The 15,970-nt window shown below is 37.2% G+C and overlaps 2 protein-coding genes across 2 annotated transcripts; one reads left to right on the top strand and one right to left on the bottom strand.

Moving 5' to 3' along the window:
* The first annotated feature begins 1,297 nt into the window (after positions 1-1,297).
* LOC128229994 (serine-rich adhesin for platelets-like) lies at positions 1,298-5,000 on the top strand. Its single transcript, XM_052941959.1, has 2 exons — positions 1,298-1,997; positions 2,668-5,000. The coding sequence occupies exons 1-2, from the start codon at positions 1,298-1,300 to the stop codon at positions 4,998-5,000; spliced, it is 3,033 nt and encodes a 1,010-aa protein (XP_052797919.1).
* A 1,234-nt stretch (positions 5,001-6,234) lies between these two features.
* Positions 6,235-12,833, bottom strand: LOC128230538 (DNA damage-regulated autophagy modulator protein 2-like). Its single transcript, XM_052942891.1, has 6 exons — positions 12,709-12,833; positions 11,643-11,710; positions 10,683-10,825; positions 8,078-8,255; positions 7,022-7,092; positions 6,235-6,420 (listed from the first exon to the last, which is right to left on the bottom strand). Exons 1-6 carry the CDS (start codon positions 12,831-12,833, stop codon positions 6,235-6,237), a joined length of 771 nt encoding a protein of 256 aa, XP_052798851.1.
* Between the last annotated feature and the right edge of the window lie 3,137 nt (positions 12,834-15,970).

The raw sequence follows: 15,970 nt of genomic DNA, 5'->3' as shown, positions 1-15,970 counted from the left end.
AGGCGGAGGCAGAGGCGGGCGCGTAGCGCGATAATGGACCAAATGCGGTATTATTGCGGCGCATAGCGCAGACTCAAATACATTTAACTTACGTGGTTTGAGATTTGAGATAAACATCGCGTGTGGTTTACAAAAACATACTATGTAATTGAAACTTATAGAATTTTAAAATTCAAACCTATTAATCTTATCCATAATATTTTCTTGTTATTTTTTTTAAAAGAACAAAGTTAAATTATTTACCAAATTTACCAGACAAAGTGTTAGTCTGAATCTCAAATATAAAATGTTTGTTTTTCGATTTCTACTAACCCGACCCTATGTTTTCGCCCGCGACACCCCCCCCCCTCCCCCAATTGTTTTTAATAATAATAATAATAATAATAATAATAATAATACAATTATTATAATAATAATAATAATAATTTAATGATAGTTATATAATAATAAAGAAAAAAAGAATTCTTATTCTTAAAAGGCATATCAATTATTATTAATATTTTATATAGTTTTGTTGTGGTTCTATGTGGCGATATAACTTTCAACAACCAAAACTTGTTGTATAAAACATAAATTAGTTGCCCGGCGGTAATTTGTTTTGGCTTGATTGCATTTTTAAATGATTGAATTGGTCGACAAATGAACAACTATTCTGGCTAACTCCGACAAAAACAAAATGATTAAGTTGGTTTTCTTGTAAGGTGCTGCAGAAGTGTAGCTTTGTCTTAAATATGTCTTACCTACGCAATTTAGGTGGCAGTAAAATCGAAAACAAACAAATTTTGTTTCGGTCTTGCAATGGATATACAGTCGAAACTCTCTGTGTTGAACTGTGTTTTTTTCGATGTTCTGGTTATCTCAATTTCGGTTAAATCGAATGTTCGTTATCTCGAATTATTTAACGTGTTCACAACAACTTCGACATAGCGAGTTTTGACTGTATTTTTCATAGATAACAACAGAAGAGAAAGCGGAAAGGATATGTTTTGAGTGAATGTACTATTTGTTTGATAAACTGTTGATTTTCTAGTAAGTTATGGTTTTGTTAATATTGTGTAAATGCCTTTAAGTTTATAGATATGACAAGGAAATAAAATCTTTAAATATGCTGTTGGTAATTTTATTACATTTACAACGAATGTGCTTGCGTAAAGTTTGAAAGCATGGCAACGGCGAACGCTTTTGGTTTTAAGCACAACGCTTGACAAAGATTTTATTCTTTACAGATCTTACTACAACATCCCAAAACCCATTGCTGTTTGCAGTAGAAACAACTCAATTTACCCCAGTATTTGACATGACGTCGGCACCTTTATTTGTAACCCAAAATGTTGAGTTTGTGTCGTCTTTTGACAACATGATCCCAAGCCCTATGAGTGAAATGCCTTTTCAAAACCCAGAAAAAACAGTCGTTAATTCTTCAGATGTCAACATTGCATCTAGCACTAACAACGCGAGTTTCTCGTCGCATGAATCAATAACTTATTTCAATGCATCAGGAGGTCATACGCAGTCAGTCGCAAACGTGAACGAAGTCATAAACTTTGCATCAAATAATAGCATTCCAATTCTAGAACCAGATATAAATGGTACAACTGATATTTACAATGTCAGTTCCACGCATAACGATACTGTTATGTACGACTACTACGAGTTCCAAACAAACTCTACCAACACCAATGCTACAGATATGTATGACTACTTTTATGAAACGACTACAGCGAATTCCCTTTTTGAGAATGCCATCTACAGCCAAGAATCAACAACAACACAAAGTCCAGTGGTCTATGATATCAATACAGAGCTGACTAGAGATGAAACTATAAAGGTAGCTGAATTCCTCCCAAGGCATCAGGAAATAGCAGCAACCTTAACCATCGATCATCCTCCACCGATATTTGCGACACTGGATCAACTGGGAGTGCAAAATGACATCAATAATAATATTAATAAAGACACCAAATTTCAAAGAACTGAAACAGCATTTAACGAACTTAGTGAGAAGACATTTGCCTTAAACGTAAACTCAACATCGCGCTCTAGTGTTTCAATAACGAATAATCGTGTAAATAACGAACAAAACACCTTTTCTGGAGGAATATAGTTCATGTTTGAAGATCTGCAGAGAGTAAGTATTTGAGTGTAGATGGTGTGATGTGTGTGTTGACTATCGTAGCAATAGTTGTTGTGCTGTTTAGTAGCATCTTCCTGGTGATTTGTTTTTGTTTTATTTCCTAGACAACCTCGCATGGTTATAACAATGTTATGATTAGGTCATTTGTATTGTTATGTAAAGTCACTGGTGCATGTACATAGGCAAGTAGTTTTAGACCACAATTAATTCTTAAAACTATGTTTTTAATGATACTAAACTAAGTAATACATGTTATTCCATATATATTTCCTAGTAGAATTAACACAGATAGTACCTTAAAAACATATATGCTACTAAAATAATGAATTAAATACGAACCAATGTTTAGACAATTTGCAAAGTTCAAATTCCAAAAGTTTCAAACTTTGCAGCTTTCGTTATAGTAGTTTTAATAAACAAAAAAACACGCAAAAAACAATTTCACTTACTTAGTGTTGCAAACGTTCACGCGCTCCTTACTTATCGCATACCTATTAACTAGCTATTTCATAACATGCTTTCAAATATTTCAGCTTCCAATGAGGTAGTGAATGGTAGAAGCATCTCAGTGCCAGACTCCACTGCCGGTTCATCATCACAAAAATCTTTGGGTCCAGTTGCTGTAGAGAACAATCTTTTTGACGTTAACAGAGTTAGGGAAATATCAGTCCAAGCAGCATTAAATGCCCTCACTCGCCAGTCAATTAGCGAAGCTCAACGTCCATTAGTAAATTCATTTCCCAGTGAAACACTTGTAAATTCCATTCAAAGTGCTCCAGTGCCGCGTGGTTCACAAACAAATTCTTTGCCAAGTAACACGCCCACCAATTCATTCTCCAGTGGAACACTGACAAATTCTGTTCAAAGTGCTTCAATGCCGCGTGGTTCATTGATGAATTCTTTGTCAAGTAACACGTTCACCAATTCATTCCCTAGTGAAACCATGACAAAATCTGTTCAAAGTGCTCCAATGCCGCGTGCCTCATTAACGAATTCTTTGTCAAGCAACACGTTCGCCGATACAGTTTCAGGAGATTTGTTTACAAGAGGAGCGTCCCCTGTACCAACCGTATCTGCTAACGCCGGTGAAGCTTTCCAAGTGGAATTATTCCCGACAGGGCGACCATTAAATAGACTTAATAGAGTTCCTACTATGTCAGAACAAAACATAAACACTGTGTTAAACAACCTGTCTCCTATAAGTCCAGACATTGCTCCTTTGTTACCAGATAGTGGTGTATTCGGAGGACCGTTCGATGCAGCGAACACCGCCACTTTATCACGGACAAAATTCCACGATCAGCAATCCCTTTTAGCAAACAGCGGTCTATTCGAAGGAACGTTAGATGCAACGAACAGCACCTCTTTATCAAGGACAAAATTCCACGATCAGCAATCCCTTTTAGCAAACAGCGGTCTACTCGAAGGAATGTTAGATGCAGCGAGTGGTGTTTCTTCACCAAACACGAAATTCCACGACCAAAAAACCCTTCTAACCATGGTATCAGAACAAATCTCAAAACGTCAGCCAACTGGACAGTCGTCAGCTTCGAGTATCGTTCGTACAAACACACGTTTACCAATGTCTTCAATATCGCAAAATCGAATGCCTTTTACAGGACCGTCACAGGTCAGGGAGATGGAACTTCCTGTCCATAGAAATAACAGACTTCCAAGACCTTCCCATACTCCAGCCAGCAGGAGCGTTGATGTTCCTCTTCCTCCTCCCCCACCCTTTGATCTGCCATTTGTACCAACAACTCAGCCTGCCACAAGACTGACAGATACCCGTGTGCCAGATCCAACCATACCGCCTTCAAGACCCGCACAGCAACCATCCATGCAATTAGTTGTTAACGATGGACTACAAGAAACCGGTGTAGGATTTGGTTTTGATTCTGTTCAATTATCGCCACATTCAGGGACGCAGCCACCAACTATGCGATCAGTTGTTAATGATAGACTACAAGAAAACATTGGAGGATTTGGTTTTGAGTCTGTTTCAACATTACCACATTCGAGAGGAACACTGCCACCAACTATGCCATCAATGATAAACAGTGGAGTACGAGACACTGTTTCAGGGTTTGGTTTTGATTCTATGTCAACAACTATCTCGCCTGTTGCTAAGACCATTCCTAACGCAGATGTTCGTGCCACAGAGTTCTTCCTTGATCCTATTTCTACCGAGCCGTCGCCTAGTGCACAACCTAGTGCATTTGACTCCTTTGCAAGAAACACTGCGAATGAAGCTGCAAATACAGGAGTATCTGATCAAACAAAGCTATCTGTTCAAACCACTCCAAAGACTTTAGATGCTGCAAGTGTGCCAAGTAAATCTACAAATACGCCGTCTGTTGGTAATGGTTTGAAAACTGGTGCTATGGGGTCGGCTTCTTCGAGTGACAGAATGCCATCTGAAACCGTTGTGCAATATGATATGACACCTTTCAAAAATAATGAAAACTGGGCCATATTTGACCCAAGTTCTGCAAGTGGTTCTGTGGATTTTACAAACTTTGGACCAATTTTGGACATCCCAGTTGATAATCAGGTAGCATTCACTAGTAACAAAGATGTTAACTTTGCAAGCAGCTTTTCACAGGCTGTTCCACCAGAGCCCGCACCCAAACTAAAAAGTCCTTCAGCCGCATCAGTTGCACAAAACCAAGCAACATCAGCAACATCCAACAGCATTTCAACAACACCTATCGAACCGACAGCGGGCAGCGCTCAAGCTCTTGATGTAGTAGAATTTGTATCAATGGACCAAACATCAAACAATATACAAAACAATGCAGTTTCAATGGACGCTAGGATGCGTTTGACAGGTGTTAATCTGCCACCTCCGCCGCCTTTTAAGTAAATGTTAGATAGGGAGTGAACTTGTAGTGTCTTTTTTATAACTTATTCATGTATTTGAAGTGTTCAACTTTGTGTAAACATGTTTGTTTTTTATATCCAACTGCTATGTACAGTGTAATGTGTGTTGATGAAGACTAGTTTGTATTGATTGATTAAAACAAAAGATCATTGTTAGATTTTTTTATATCAACACTATTTGCGACCTCAAAGCAATATTCGTGAATATAACAGACAGAAAAGATATGAACAGGTTCGTGGCGGATCCATGGTAACACACTTGACTTACGATCCAAGGGGGGGGGGCGTAGGTTCGATTCCACTAAATACTAATCGTCTTTCGGGAGGGACGTTAAATGGGGGTCTCGCGTGACAGTGCTACACACTGGTGCACGTTTAATAATAAGGGTGGCTCGAACCAGGTTTACATTATATCTGTGCGCTACGCTCCATAAGCCTAAAATGACTAACAATCTTATCAGAGTTCTCGACGAATGGGTCTTGCCCGAATGCGAGTAGATTTAAGCTTACACACCCAACAGGTTTGTCTTGCCAACACCAGACTAGCGGAAAAAAAGTGTTTTTTAATGTTAAACACTCGAAAGTACTTATACTAGCTAAACTGTGTTTAGCAGGGATCGTTGTCATATTAATACAAAAACTAAGGTTATTGACGAGATTTTTTTATATCTTTTACTCCTCCATTTCTAAATTGTATATGATACAATATATACACATATGCACATGCAGTAATATTCCATCATACTAACAAATATCACTTATTTACAATTTTCTGATATAAGCTACATTCTAAATATGTGACAAATAGACTATTGGTCAATAAACACAATAGTATACCAGGTTTAAAAGTACAACTATATAAAAAAATATCATCATTATACCGTGGCATCAAAAAGATTTGTTAAATATTAAGTTTGCGGAATGTTATACGTTATAACAATTAAGGGAATTTCATCCAGTATGGCCATTGCAAGTATACCATATAGCTGTATATTATTACACTGAGAGACACATAAAAGGCGCAATATGTACTTTAACTTTTGGTTAAAAAATTAAATAATTCAACGCAGCAAATTCCACATGAATTAAGTTTCATGACAACTCATAAAAAAGTAACAAACAAACATTACCGGGCTGAACATGTTTCATTTTTATTAAAAATATTTGAACTAAGTCTATTGCGTTTTTAGAGTCGCGTTTTTTCCCCGTTGTCAATACTATGCTAGAAGACTTTTGTTCTGGTCGGAGAATAGCGCCGGTTGGTCCAGATGTTGTACAAACAACCGCGGCTTGACCTCAATCCTCAGTTTCATGAAGTCTCGTACATACGTGAGGAAGTACGTCTGAAACAATATCGCCATGATCCACTCGCCTACCGCGCTAATTATGTGCGGCACGTACCCCTGAAATGAAATTAAACAACATTGAAATTGATAATACCAACCCTGGATTAGTATAAAAAAATGCGTGCATATTGTACTCGGTAAGTAGATGACGGCTATAAAGTTTGAGGTCAGTATGTCTGAGGTCAAGTTCGTGTTGACCTTTATAACAAAAAATGTTTCCGATCAAAATATGTTGATTTACTTTTTGTAGATCCCTCAATCCGCTTTAATAATATATTTAAGACAAATGACGATTCTGAAACTAATTAGTAATATTGATCCTGCCCAGTAGATAAATTAAATGTTTAATGATTTTAAGATCAGTAAGGTCAAGGGTCAAGATCGTTGTGACTTTTACATGATAAAAAATTCGCTCAATATATACACAACGCTTACTCATACGGCCCTCAAATTAAGTAAGAATAATAATTGATAAGTACAATATAGGACCTTTATTAACTTTGAGCTTATTAGGTCAAATGTCAAGGTCGATGTGACCACTTCTTTCACATTAAAATTGGTATCGAATCGGGTTCAAAAATTATGGACGCTTCTGACCAACCGCCGAATTCTAGTTTTATTCAGATTGCATTAATTCTTAATAGTTTGTTAGACGTACGGGTTCATCCGGTTTCCAGTGAAGTTTATCCTTGGGAGGGGACTGTCGTGATATCACGGCGCTTGTTGCTGCTGTGCCAGGGTTAAGGGACACAACAATCTTTACATTGTATAAGGTCACGATGGAAGTCCTTCCTAATGCCATTCCAAAATGACTTACTGTCATCAAAACAGCCTTTATCAGTGCTCCTGGCATTCGGCATTTTACAAAAATAAATATTCATGAAAACATATCGAATCACTTATGTATAATAATTATTAATTTAAAAGTATTTCAAGTATTCCCAGCAGACACATTCAACTTCTGCATGAAAGAATATAGAGCCTTTTGTTAAACAACTAGTCTATTGAAATTACATATTCATTAAAAACAAGAAGCTTCGAATCCAAGTAAAAACTATAAGGTGCTTCGTCATACCTTAACAATTGAATAGGATCAATCGAATATAACGGTGACAATATATTTTATAAACTAAATCGTCAATAGTCTTTAATCCGTTGTTTTAACTTAAAAATAGGGCCATAATTTATAAATTGTTTGTTATGAATAACCAAACTGACATGTGTAGGTGTGGACAGGAATGGAAGTTTTTTTTTGTTTTTTTTCGGGCGGAGGGGAAGGGGGGAGGCGCGCTCAATTTTAACTTGAAAAATAAGATCATATATAATTCATCAATTGTTTGTTAGGCAAAACCAAACCCACATTTGAAGGTGTGAGTAAGAAGGTTTTTGTTTGTGGATGTTTTTTCGCGCTCATTTTTTTAATGACCACCGGCTAAAATAAATTCTGGTCGAAGTTTTTTTCGGTCCTGTAACGTCAACCAAACTGGTTATTTAATTGTGGAAACTTATAATGAGCTTTATTTTCATAAGGTTTATAATTTAACATTACTATTTTATGAGAACAACTAAATCTCAAGTTATTTTTTAAAACATAAACCCCAACAAAATAACCAATTATTTCATACAAATAAATTGTAGGTCAAAATGCAATATAGCCTGAAGGCTCCGAATATTCTGAAAGTGCCAGGTGAACTGTGGGCTTTAAAAAGGATACTGGTTGCAATGAGGATGACAAAGGCAATGGTTAGAGCGAGGCGCACCCGGGCCACATAGATGCCGCTATAGTCTGGGTGCATTTTGTATGAGAGGCCCGTCTGGAGGGCCGCATACACCACCCCTACCCCGAACACCAGGACCGTACCCGTCAAGTGCACCGCTCCAACTTCCGTCACCTGGAACACAGAAAACTAATTAATTAATTAAAAAATGTCTACGAGATTTATATTTTTTATTTAAATAATGTTGTTACTAAGAAATGTGGAAACTCTTTTGAAAACATTCATTGTCGTGTTATTTAACGGCAGTCCAGTAAGCGAAGTGTTAAGCGCAATCGCTTCTAACCTAGGAGGCCCGGGTTCGATTCCCGGCCTTGGTGCATGTGGGTTTGGTTTGTGGTCACCATGCCGGACATGTAGTTTTTTTCCGGGGACGCCGTTTTCCCCCACATAATATTTATGCGAAAAGCTACAAAAACAAGCACAGTAGCAAAAGGTTTAAACATTAACCCGGTTGAATGGCACTGGGTAAACGCCAAAGACATATAACATAAAATCACAAACAAGAAGCGTGGAAGAACAGCACAAAACTCCACAAGCAGCACAGTACATACATACTATAAATAAAAAAACTAGGTATGTTTATCAAGGATTGTTAGGTACACACTTGCGTAAAATCATGCCAACGAGAGTGATTATTATAATGTTGTAATAAATTGTTTCACAATTGTTTTAAAACATATAATTTTAAACTAAATGGACGCCAATACTTGAATGCTTTTCAGTCGAACAAAGGACACAGCATGACTATAATTAAAGCCTGAGTTATGCTAGTCGCTACACATGTGAATCATGTCACAGGAAACATGTGTACAGTTCGACATGAATATCTTGAAATTGTTTCAATAATAGCCAAGAATACCCTAAGAAAGGTAAGAATGGTCTAGTGGTTAAGGTGTCTGCCTCTCAACCACGAGGTTGTGTGTTCGATCCCCACCAGGGGTACTTGCTCATGGCTTCTGTAAAAGCACACGGTACTGATCAGCGTTCGACACAATCGAGCTAAAAACAATTAGCAAATAAGAGCTAACGATGGCAATCTCATCAAGGTCATGACAATAACCGAGTTAAATAATCGAACGGAAGCAGTTAAAACGGTTCAAGGTATTGAAAAGTAAACTAGTATATGATTTGGTCTCAATAAAACAATTACACTATTATGAACCGGATCTTTGGAGTAACAATGAATAAGAACATTAATGCCTTTCTCCAGTGTCATGACATTTTCTTAATAGATGATTAATAAAGAAACCACCCGATGCAGTCACAAAAAACCTGTAAGGCCAACACAACGAAACCGTCCAGGATATCTGACTGTTCCAATATCGAATATGTCCTGTGATAAAAATAAGCTTATTTTCGTTGGTTTATTTCAGTTATGACACTCGTGATTTAAAATACGATCTTAGACTGAAATATCAAATATCCTCTATATCATATTATGAATTTACGACTATAGATCTTTATTAAAATGGCCCATAAGGCATTAGCGTCAAACTCGATCCCCACAGGTTTCTTACAACTGATAATTGCCACCCTGAAAAAAAAAACCGGGGTCTGCTTGAGTATGAGGGAGTCATGCCCTTAGCAGAGTAGAGAGGCTAAGACCCCTTTTGAAATTGTGTCCAAAGTTTTTGAAATTCTTTCCAAAGTTTTTGAACTTGTTTTCATTTATATTCATTCCGGGTACTTCCTACCGATTCTGATGCAAATTTCCGTTTAACAACAATTCTAAGCGTCTAAGCCATCTCCTCAAAGGGTGGAAAAATCTCCGATACTTTTGTTGTCCGGGTCCAGGTCCAAAACAAACAAGGTCTGTTTAACCAAACCAGATTAAGAAAAGTAAAGTAGGGTACGAAAACTAATCCACTTAAGTTGACCTCTTTATACCTAATTACAAAAGTCTCACGAGACTGGCTGGTCAATAAAATATTCCAGGATTTCGTTCAAACACCTTACTTTCTAAGTAAAGGTCGCCACAGTACCACAAACGTTTTTTAAAACACTTAAATACACAAAGCGTGTTAAACTTTTCTAGTAAACATCTCAATGGCAAAATTGAATTCGCTTGTTAAACAATTAGCGCGGTAGATATTTGCTTAGTCTGGTTGTCCGATAGACACATTGAGTGTAAGCAAACTCGCTACTTGTCAGATCTATTTCAGGTATGTGCAAATGTGCGTTAAATAAATATCATCTATGTCGATGAGAAGGTTTTAGTCCGGGTACCCAAGTGCTCCATTTCAATAATATCTTCCTCGTAAGCCTTACGCTGCTTAAAGAGTGCTCAGGTACACCGCAGAATCTATGCGGTAAATGTCCTTGGGATATGTTTTTATAGAAGGTAGTTACGCCCATGACGTGGTTACGTCTGGAAATATTTAGTCTTTCCGTCTTTATTAAAATGGGTCACAGACCCCAACTATCCCACACCGACGTTGAAGCTAAAATTGAGGTGTACCGTTATTTTTTACACAGGCCCAGTAAGTTAACCACTTTAGCAAATAGTTGTAAGGAAGATCACAATTATTTAATTTGCCTCACCTGAAAGTTGGCGACCAGACTGAGCCCAAGCGCTGTTAGGACGCCCATCCCGAGGCCCATCTGGTTCAGGCGGTGCAAGTACTGATACTCATGGCCGCTGATAGCTTCCACCAGCTTGTAACGCACGTATACCGTACACAGACCTGCAGCCGAGGGGGTTCATTTACAAAATTTACACTATTTTCTATTAGGTAATTTCACGTATTTGTACAGTGCCGGCAGGTGACACAGCCCTCTTAATAATAGTAGAACTAAACATAGGTAATAGCGGAAATAAGAAAAAAATGTGCATGCAAAGATATACAGGTTCTAAATCACATGATAAAGCTCTCTATAACGCTGGATTTAGTTTGTCACATTCTTAATTGAGGCCATTGAATAGATTGACATTATTTTGTTCAGATTTCTAATTAAGCATAGTTTATTTTTCCGCTTGTATATATTAAAACGTCCGAGTAATGAGACTTGATAACAACGACAACGATGACGCCGCCGACGAGATTCATAGTTCAATGCTTAAGAACTGTGATAGTACCTCTGATCGTGTAAAGTTAGACAATCACGTCCTTAATTATCAACCATGAAAGGTTTTAAGAAACTGTTAAAACAAGAGACCCCCCCCCCCCCAAGAGAACTCCAAGGTACGTCTGATTTTAAGTCGTAAAAAGGTGATAACTTATCAATTATTCAATTTATACATGTGTATATCGTTGTTGGCAACAAGTCTTTTAAGTTTTATTCAAATATATTGAAAATATTTGAGTTAAGGCCAAGGTTTAAATATTTGCACAACAACGCCAATGCTGACAACGACACCAAGGCGTTGACAATACCTTCTCTGTGGAAAAACAGACGACCTAAAATTAAATTATTCAACAGCATTGTAACAGCAATACTACTTAATATTACTCTAAAATTCCTCTACCTTATAATTTATAAAAAGTTAAATAAAATGCTTACAAAGAGCTGCGCAAATATTCAGAAACTGGGAGAATATACAACTTTCTGGCGGCTTGGTCCCGGTTTCACTGAAAACATCAACAGAAGATAAAAACATAGTTTACATTTGCTTGCAGAGAATCATCATTAACAATACACGCCTAATTGGCGGTTGACTGGTGTGTATGTCTGTCTGTTGCGTCCGTCCGACTGCTGTGTCCGTCTGACTGAAATGTTTGTCCGACTGCTTTGCGTCCGACTGCTGTATTCGTCTGATTGGTGTTCCCGTCTGACTGCTGCGTTCGCCTGACTGTTGTGTCCGCCTGACGACTGTATCAGCCTGACTACTGAGTCCACCTGACTACTTTGTCCACCTGATTACTGTGTCCGCATGAGTGTTGTGTCCGCCTGACTGCTAAGTACGCCTGACTGTTGCGTACGCCTGACTGCTGTGTCCGTTTGACTGCTGTGTCCGCCTGACTGCTGCGTCCGCCTGACTGCTGTGTTTCCTGATGGGTGTGTCCGCCTGACTGCTGCGTTTGTCTGATTGGTGTGTCCGTCTGACTGCTGCGTCCGCCTGACTGCTGTGTCCGCCTGACGACTGTATCAGCCTGACGACTGTATCAGCCTGACTACTGAGCCCACCTGACTACTGTGTCCACCTGATTACTGTGTCCGCATGAGTGTTGTGTCCGCCTGACTGTTGCGTACGCCTGACTGCTACGTCTGCCTGACTGCTGTGTCCGCCTGACTGCTGTGTTCGTTTGACTGCTATGTCCGCCTGACTGCTGCGTCCGCCTGACTGCTGTGTTTGTCTGATGGGTGTGTCCGCCTGACTGCTGCGTTTGTCTGATTGGTGTGTCCGTCTGAGTGCTGCGTCCGCCTGACTGCTGTGGCCGTCTGATTTGTGTGTCCGTCTGACTGCTATGTTCGTCTGATTGGTGTGTGATCAATTCTTGAGTTGTTCATTGAAAAGCGTTATGTAACGGTACAGCAGCATACACGTTTTATCTAAGGAACGAACTGACTAACATTTAAATATATTCGTTAACACTATGGTTTAAATGTTTGGTATAAAGGTTCTTACCTTATATATTGAAAGTTTGGCGAGACGTCGCCGTTATAGACGGCTATGATGTAGGTTGTAATGAATGTAGCAGCCGATAGAAGTACCAGACACAACGGCAGATAACTCATACCCTGACACAACATGGCGGGACGCTGACGAAATTTCCGGCGGAAGTCAGGCTGAAATTTACTATGCTGAAAACGTAAAAAAATAAAAACGAATTAACAAAGTGTATGCTACCCGACGCAACGTCAGGTTACTCATTCTCTGACAACACATGACAGGACTCTGACGTAACTTCCGCGGGACTGGAGGCTGAGATTCGCTATTCTAAAAATGTGAAATAGTGAACAATAATTAAAAAAAGGAGCTGACAACACTGGACGCTTATGTAATTTAAGCGAAGGTAAGGCTGATATTCGCTGGTTTTGACTATTTTGAAAGTATGAAAATGTAAAAATGATTTTTAGTGAAGTAGTAGGTAAATTTTACCCTTAGAAATGTGTATACATGGCTGTTTGCTTCAAATTCACTTCCGAGGGAAGTTCGACGAGATCTGTAAAATGTGTGAATATGAATTTTAAAAAGTATGAAGCACTAGCACAGATTCAAATATTCGCTCCCTGACAATACATGGGGCTGGCGTAACTTCCGCAGAAAACTGTGTCGAGACTAACGTAGAAGTAGTATATAGTATAAAAAAAATGCATGAATATTTAAATCTTAAATCAAAATTATTCTTCGTATCATTACATAACGGAAAACTTAAAAGAAGAATATTTTAGTTTAACCATTTGCGACAACGCGATGAGTTAAAAACTACATTAAATATTTTTTACTTGGTTTAACAGTTAATTAATACACTTTCTTACATCTCTATCTATGAAGTACCAGTATACCATGACTCAATCAATGAATCAAAATCTTCTTGTAATGTTTCTATATACAATGTATAGCAAGACATAACGTCGTGGATTTTTCAAGATTTCAAGATCAAGTGACTTATAATTTTCCAACTAAACTACTTAATGTCATCATAATGAAAACGAAAGTTAACGATGTCTCTTGTAATTCTTTCATTATCCGACTAAGTTATTCATATGATACTAAAGAATGTTAAAATAACCTGTCAATGTCTTGTGATCCCACATGACCACAAAGTGCAGAAGAAAACAATTTAATATAATATATAAACATATGTATATACTATAAAAAGCTACGAAAATAACAATAGTTTGTTTCTGCCCCCAGTGCACATGACATTGAAACCGTTGTAAAAGGTTTAATGTTAAGTAACAGGTATTCTTTAAATAATGGTTATAGTTACAAAACGATTTAGTGGTCTACGTGATATTTTGTAAACTATGCACTAAAACTGTTTATATTTACCGCTATTTAGTCAATAACGGCTGACTGCTAATTACTGAATGACGCCTTCTCATTTGACAAAATATTATGTTGACCACTTAATTCAGTTTACCTGGCACGTTTTGTTGTTCATATTGTCCAACGGTATTCTTTATATCTCCATATATAGTACAACAGCAACACACATTTAAGGATTGGTATAACAATCAAAATAAATTATATTAATTATTTGTCTACAAGTTTTTATTGGCAAATCGGCATCTTGCCTTTGGCCATTTACACATTGCATAACAATCGATATGGTGAAGACACAAACGCAAATGAACAAATATTTCAATTATGATATAAACTGGATATGAAAATGAATACATATTGGCAATTGAAATAATCAATATAATTAATTAATTACTATTTTCAGTAAAAACAACACAATATACCCCAATATTTGACATGACGTCAGCATCTTTATTTGTAACACAAAGTGTTGAGTTTGTGTCGTCCTTTGATAACATGACCCAAAGCCCCATGAGTGACACGCCTTTTCCAAAAAAACTTAAATATTTAGCAGCCAATTGTATAAACAATGGTAAATAATTACCTGGGTTTATAAAACCACCAGTAAATTCCGTGGTAAAATTACCATGTCGGTAAAATGCGTTGTATAAAAGAAATAACCAAGGCAGTAAATTTACCAGGTTAGTGTGAAAGTTTACCCAGGTAAATTTTACCAAAATGTCCCATAATGCAATAGAATGACGTCATTTTCCCGCACAGCTGTCAGATTGGAGGTATTTTAAAAAACAATGAACTTCCACATTTCATTTTTATAAAATTCTTTGTAAACTTTGTAAAAGGTCCAACAAGTTACATGGTAAATATTTAACAAAATAGAAAAACGTATTTATAAGCCACTTCCGAAGCTGACCAATAAAACACATGCAACACTTCAAGGGGTAGGCTTATTCTGATTTCAGGGGTGCAAACGCGTTACTTCATACAAAACGGTCAACGAATACCGCAGAAAAATGCGAACATTATTGCAATGATATGCAAGTAATAATGGCACAATATAAAAACAAAAATAAACTGACAAGAAATAGTACTTGCTTAAACAAAATACAGAAACAGTTTTAATGGCATCGTCCGTTTTTCTCATGCTGACAGCTAAGGAATTTATAGTTAGTTTCAACTTGTCATAGAAATGATGCACTGAGATTCAAAAAATTGATACTCATTAAAGTGATCAATAATGTATATCTTTAAACTAATATGTACCATTGTTTCAGTATTCTATGTATTTGTTTAATTTAGCTGAGGCCCATTGTTATATTTTAAACTGAACTGTTGTATTTGAAACTCAGCATTGTGTCATATCTTAAATGGCTGATTAATGACTAGTGTGCGCGGTTATCATAAAAGCCACTTGAATATGTTTTAGGCAGTATGGGGGGGGGGGGATGACGGTGTTCCAATGAAGGGCCAATGTTTCTATAAATTCAAAAGGTTAGTTAACAAGAGCGTCGCTAAGCGAAGATGACTTTTACAATTAACAAACCAATTATAAATATTTTGCTTAGACTCAAATGACAGTATGCTGCTTTGTTTTATAATTTAGGCCACTGCTTTTTTATTTTTTGGTTTACAAGAATTTTTGGGAAAAATGTCCACCGGGCGGTCGAAAAAAAACAAAAAAACAACAACAAAAAAACATACTCTTAAAGGGTAAAAATCAGAGAACAACATGAAACATTGAAAATTTATATTATTTACATGACATTTTTATTTTTTAAACTGCTATTAATGCATGTTTTAATACACTCAAAGTTTCAAAGTTCTAATTAAACACACAGTTTAAATCTTACATACTGTGCATATAAAACATCAATGAAATTGACTATAAAACATGTTTACA

The sequence above is a fragment of the Mya arenaria genome, chromosome 4 (assembly GCF_026914265.1).
Source record: "Mya arenaria isolate MELC-2E11 chromosome 4, ASM2691426v1".
NCBI lineage: Eukaryota > Metazoa > Mollusca > Bivalvia > Myida > Myidae > Mya > Mya arenaria.
This window is presented reverse-complemented; position numbering and strand designations above follow the sequence as displayed.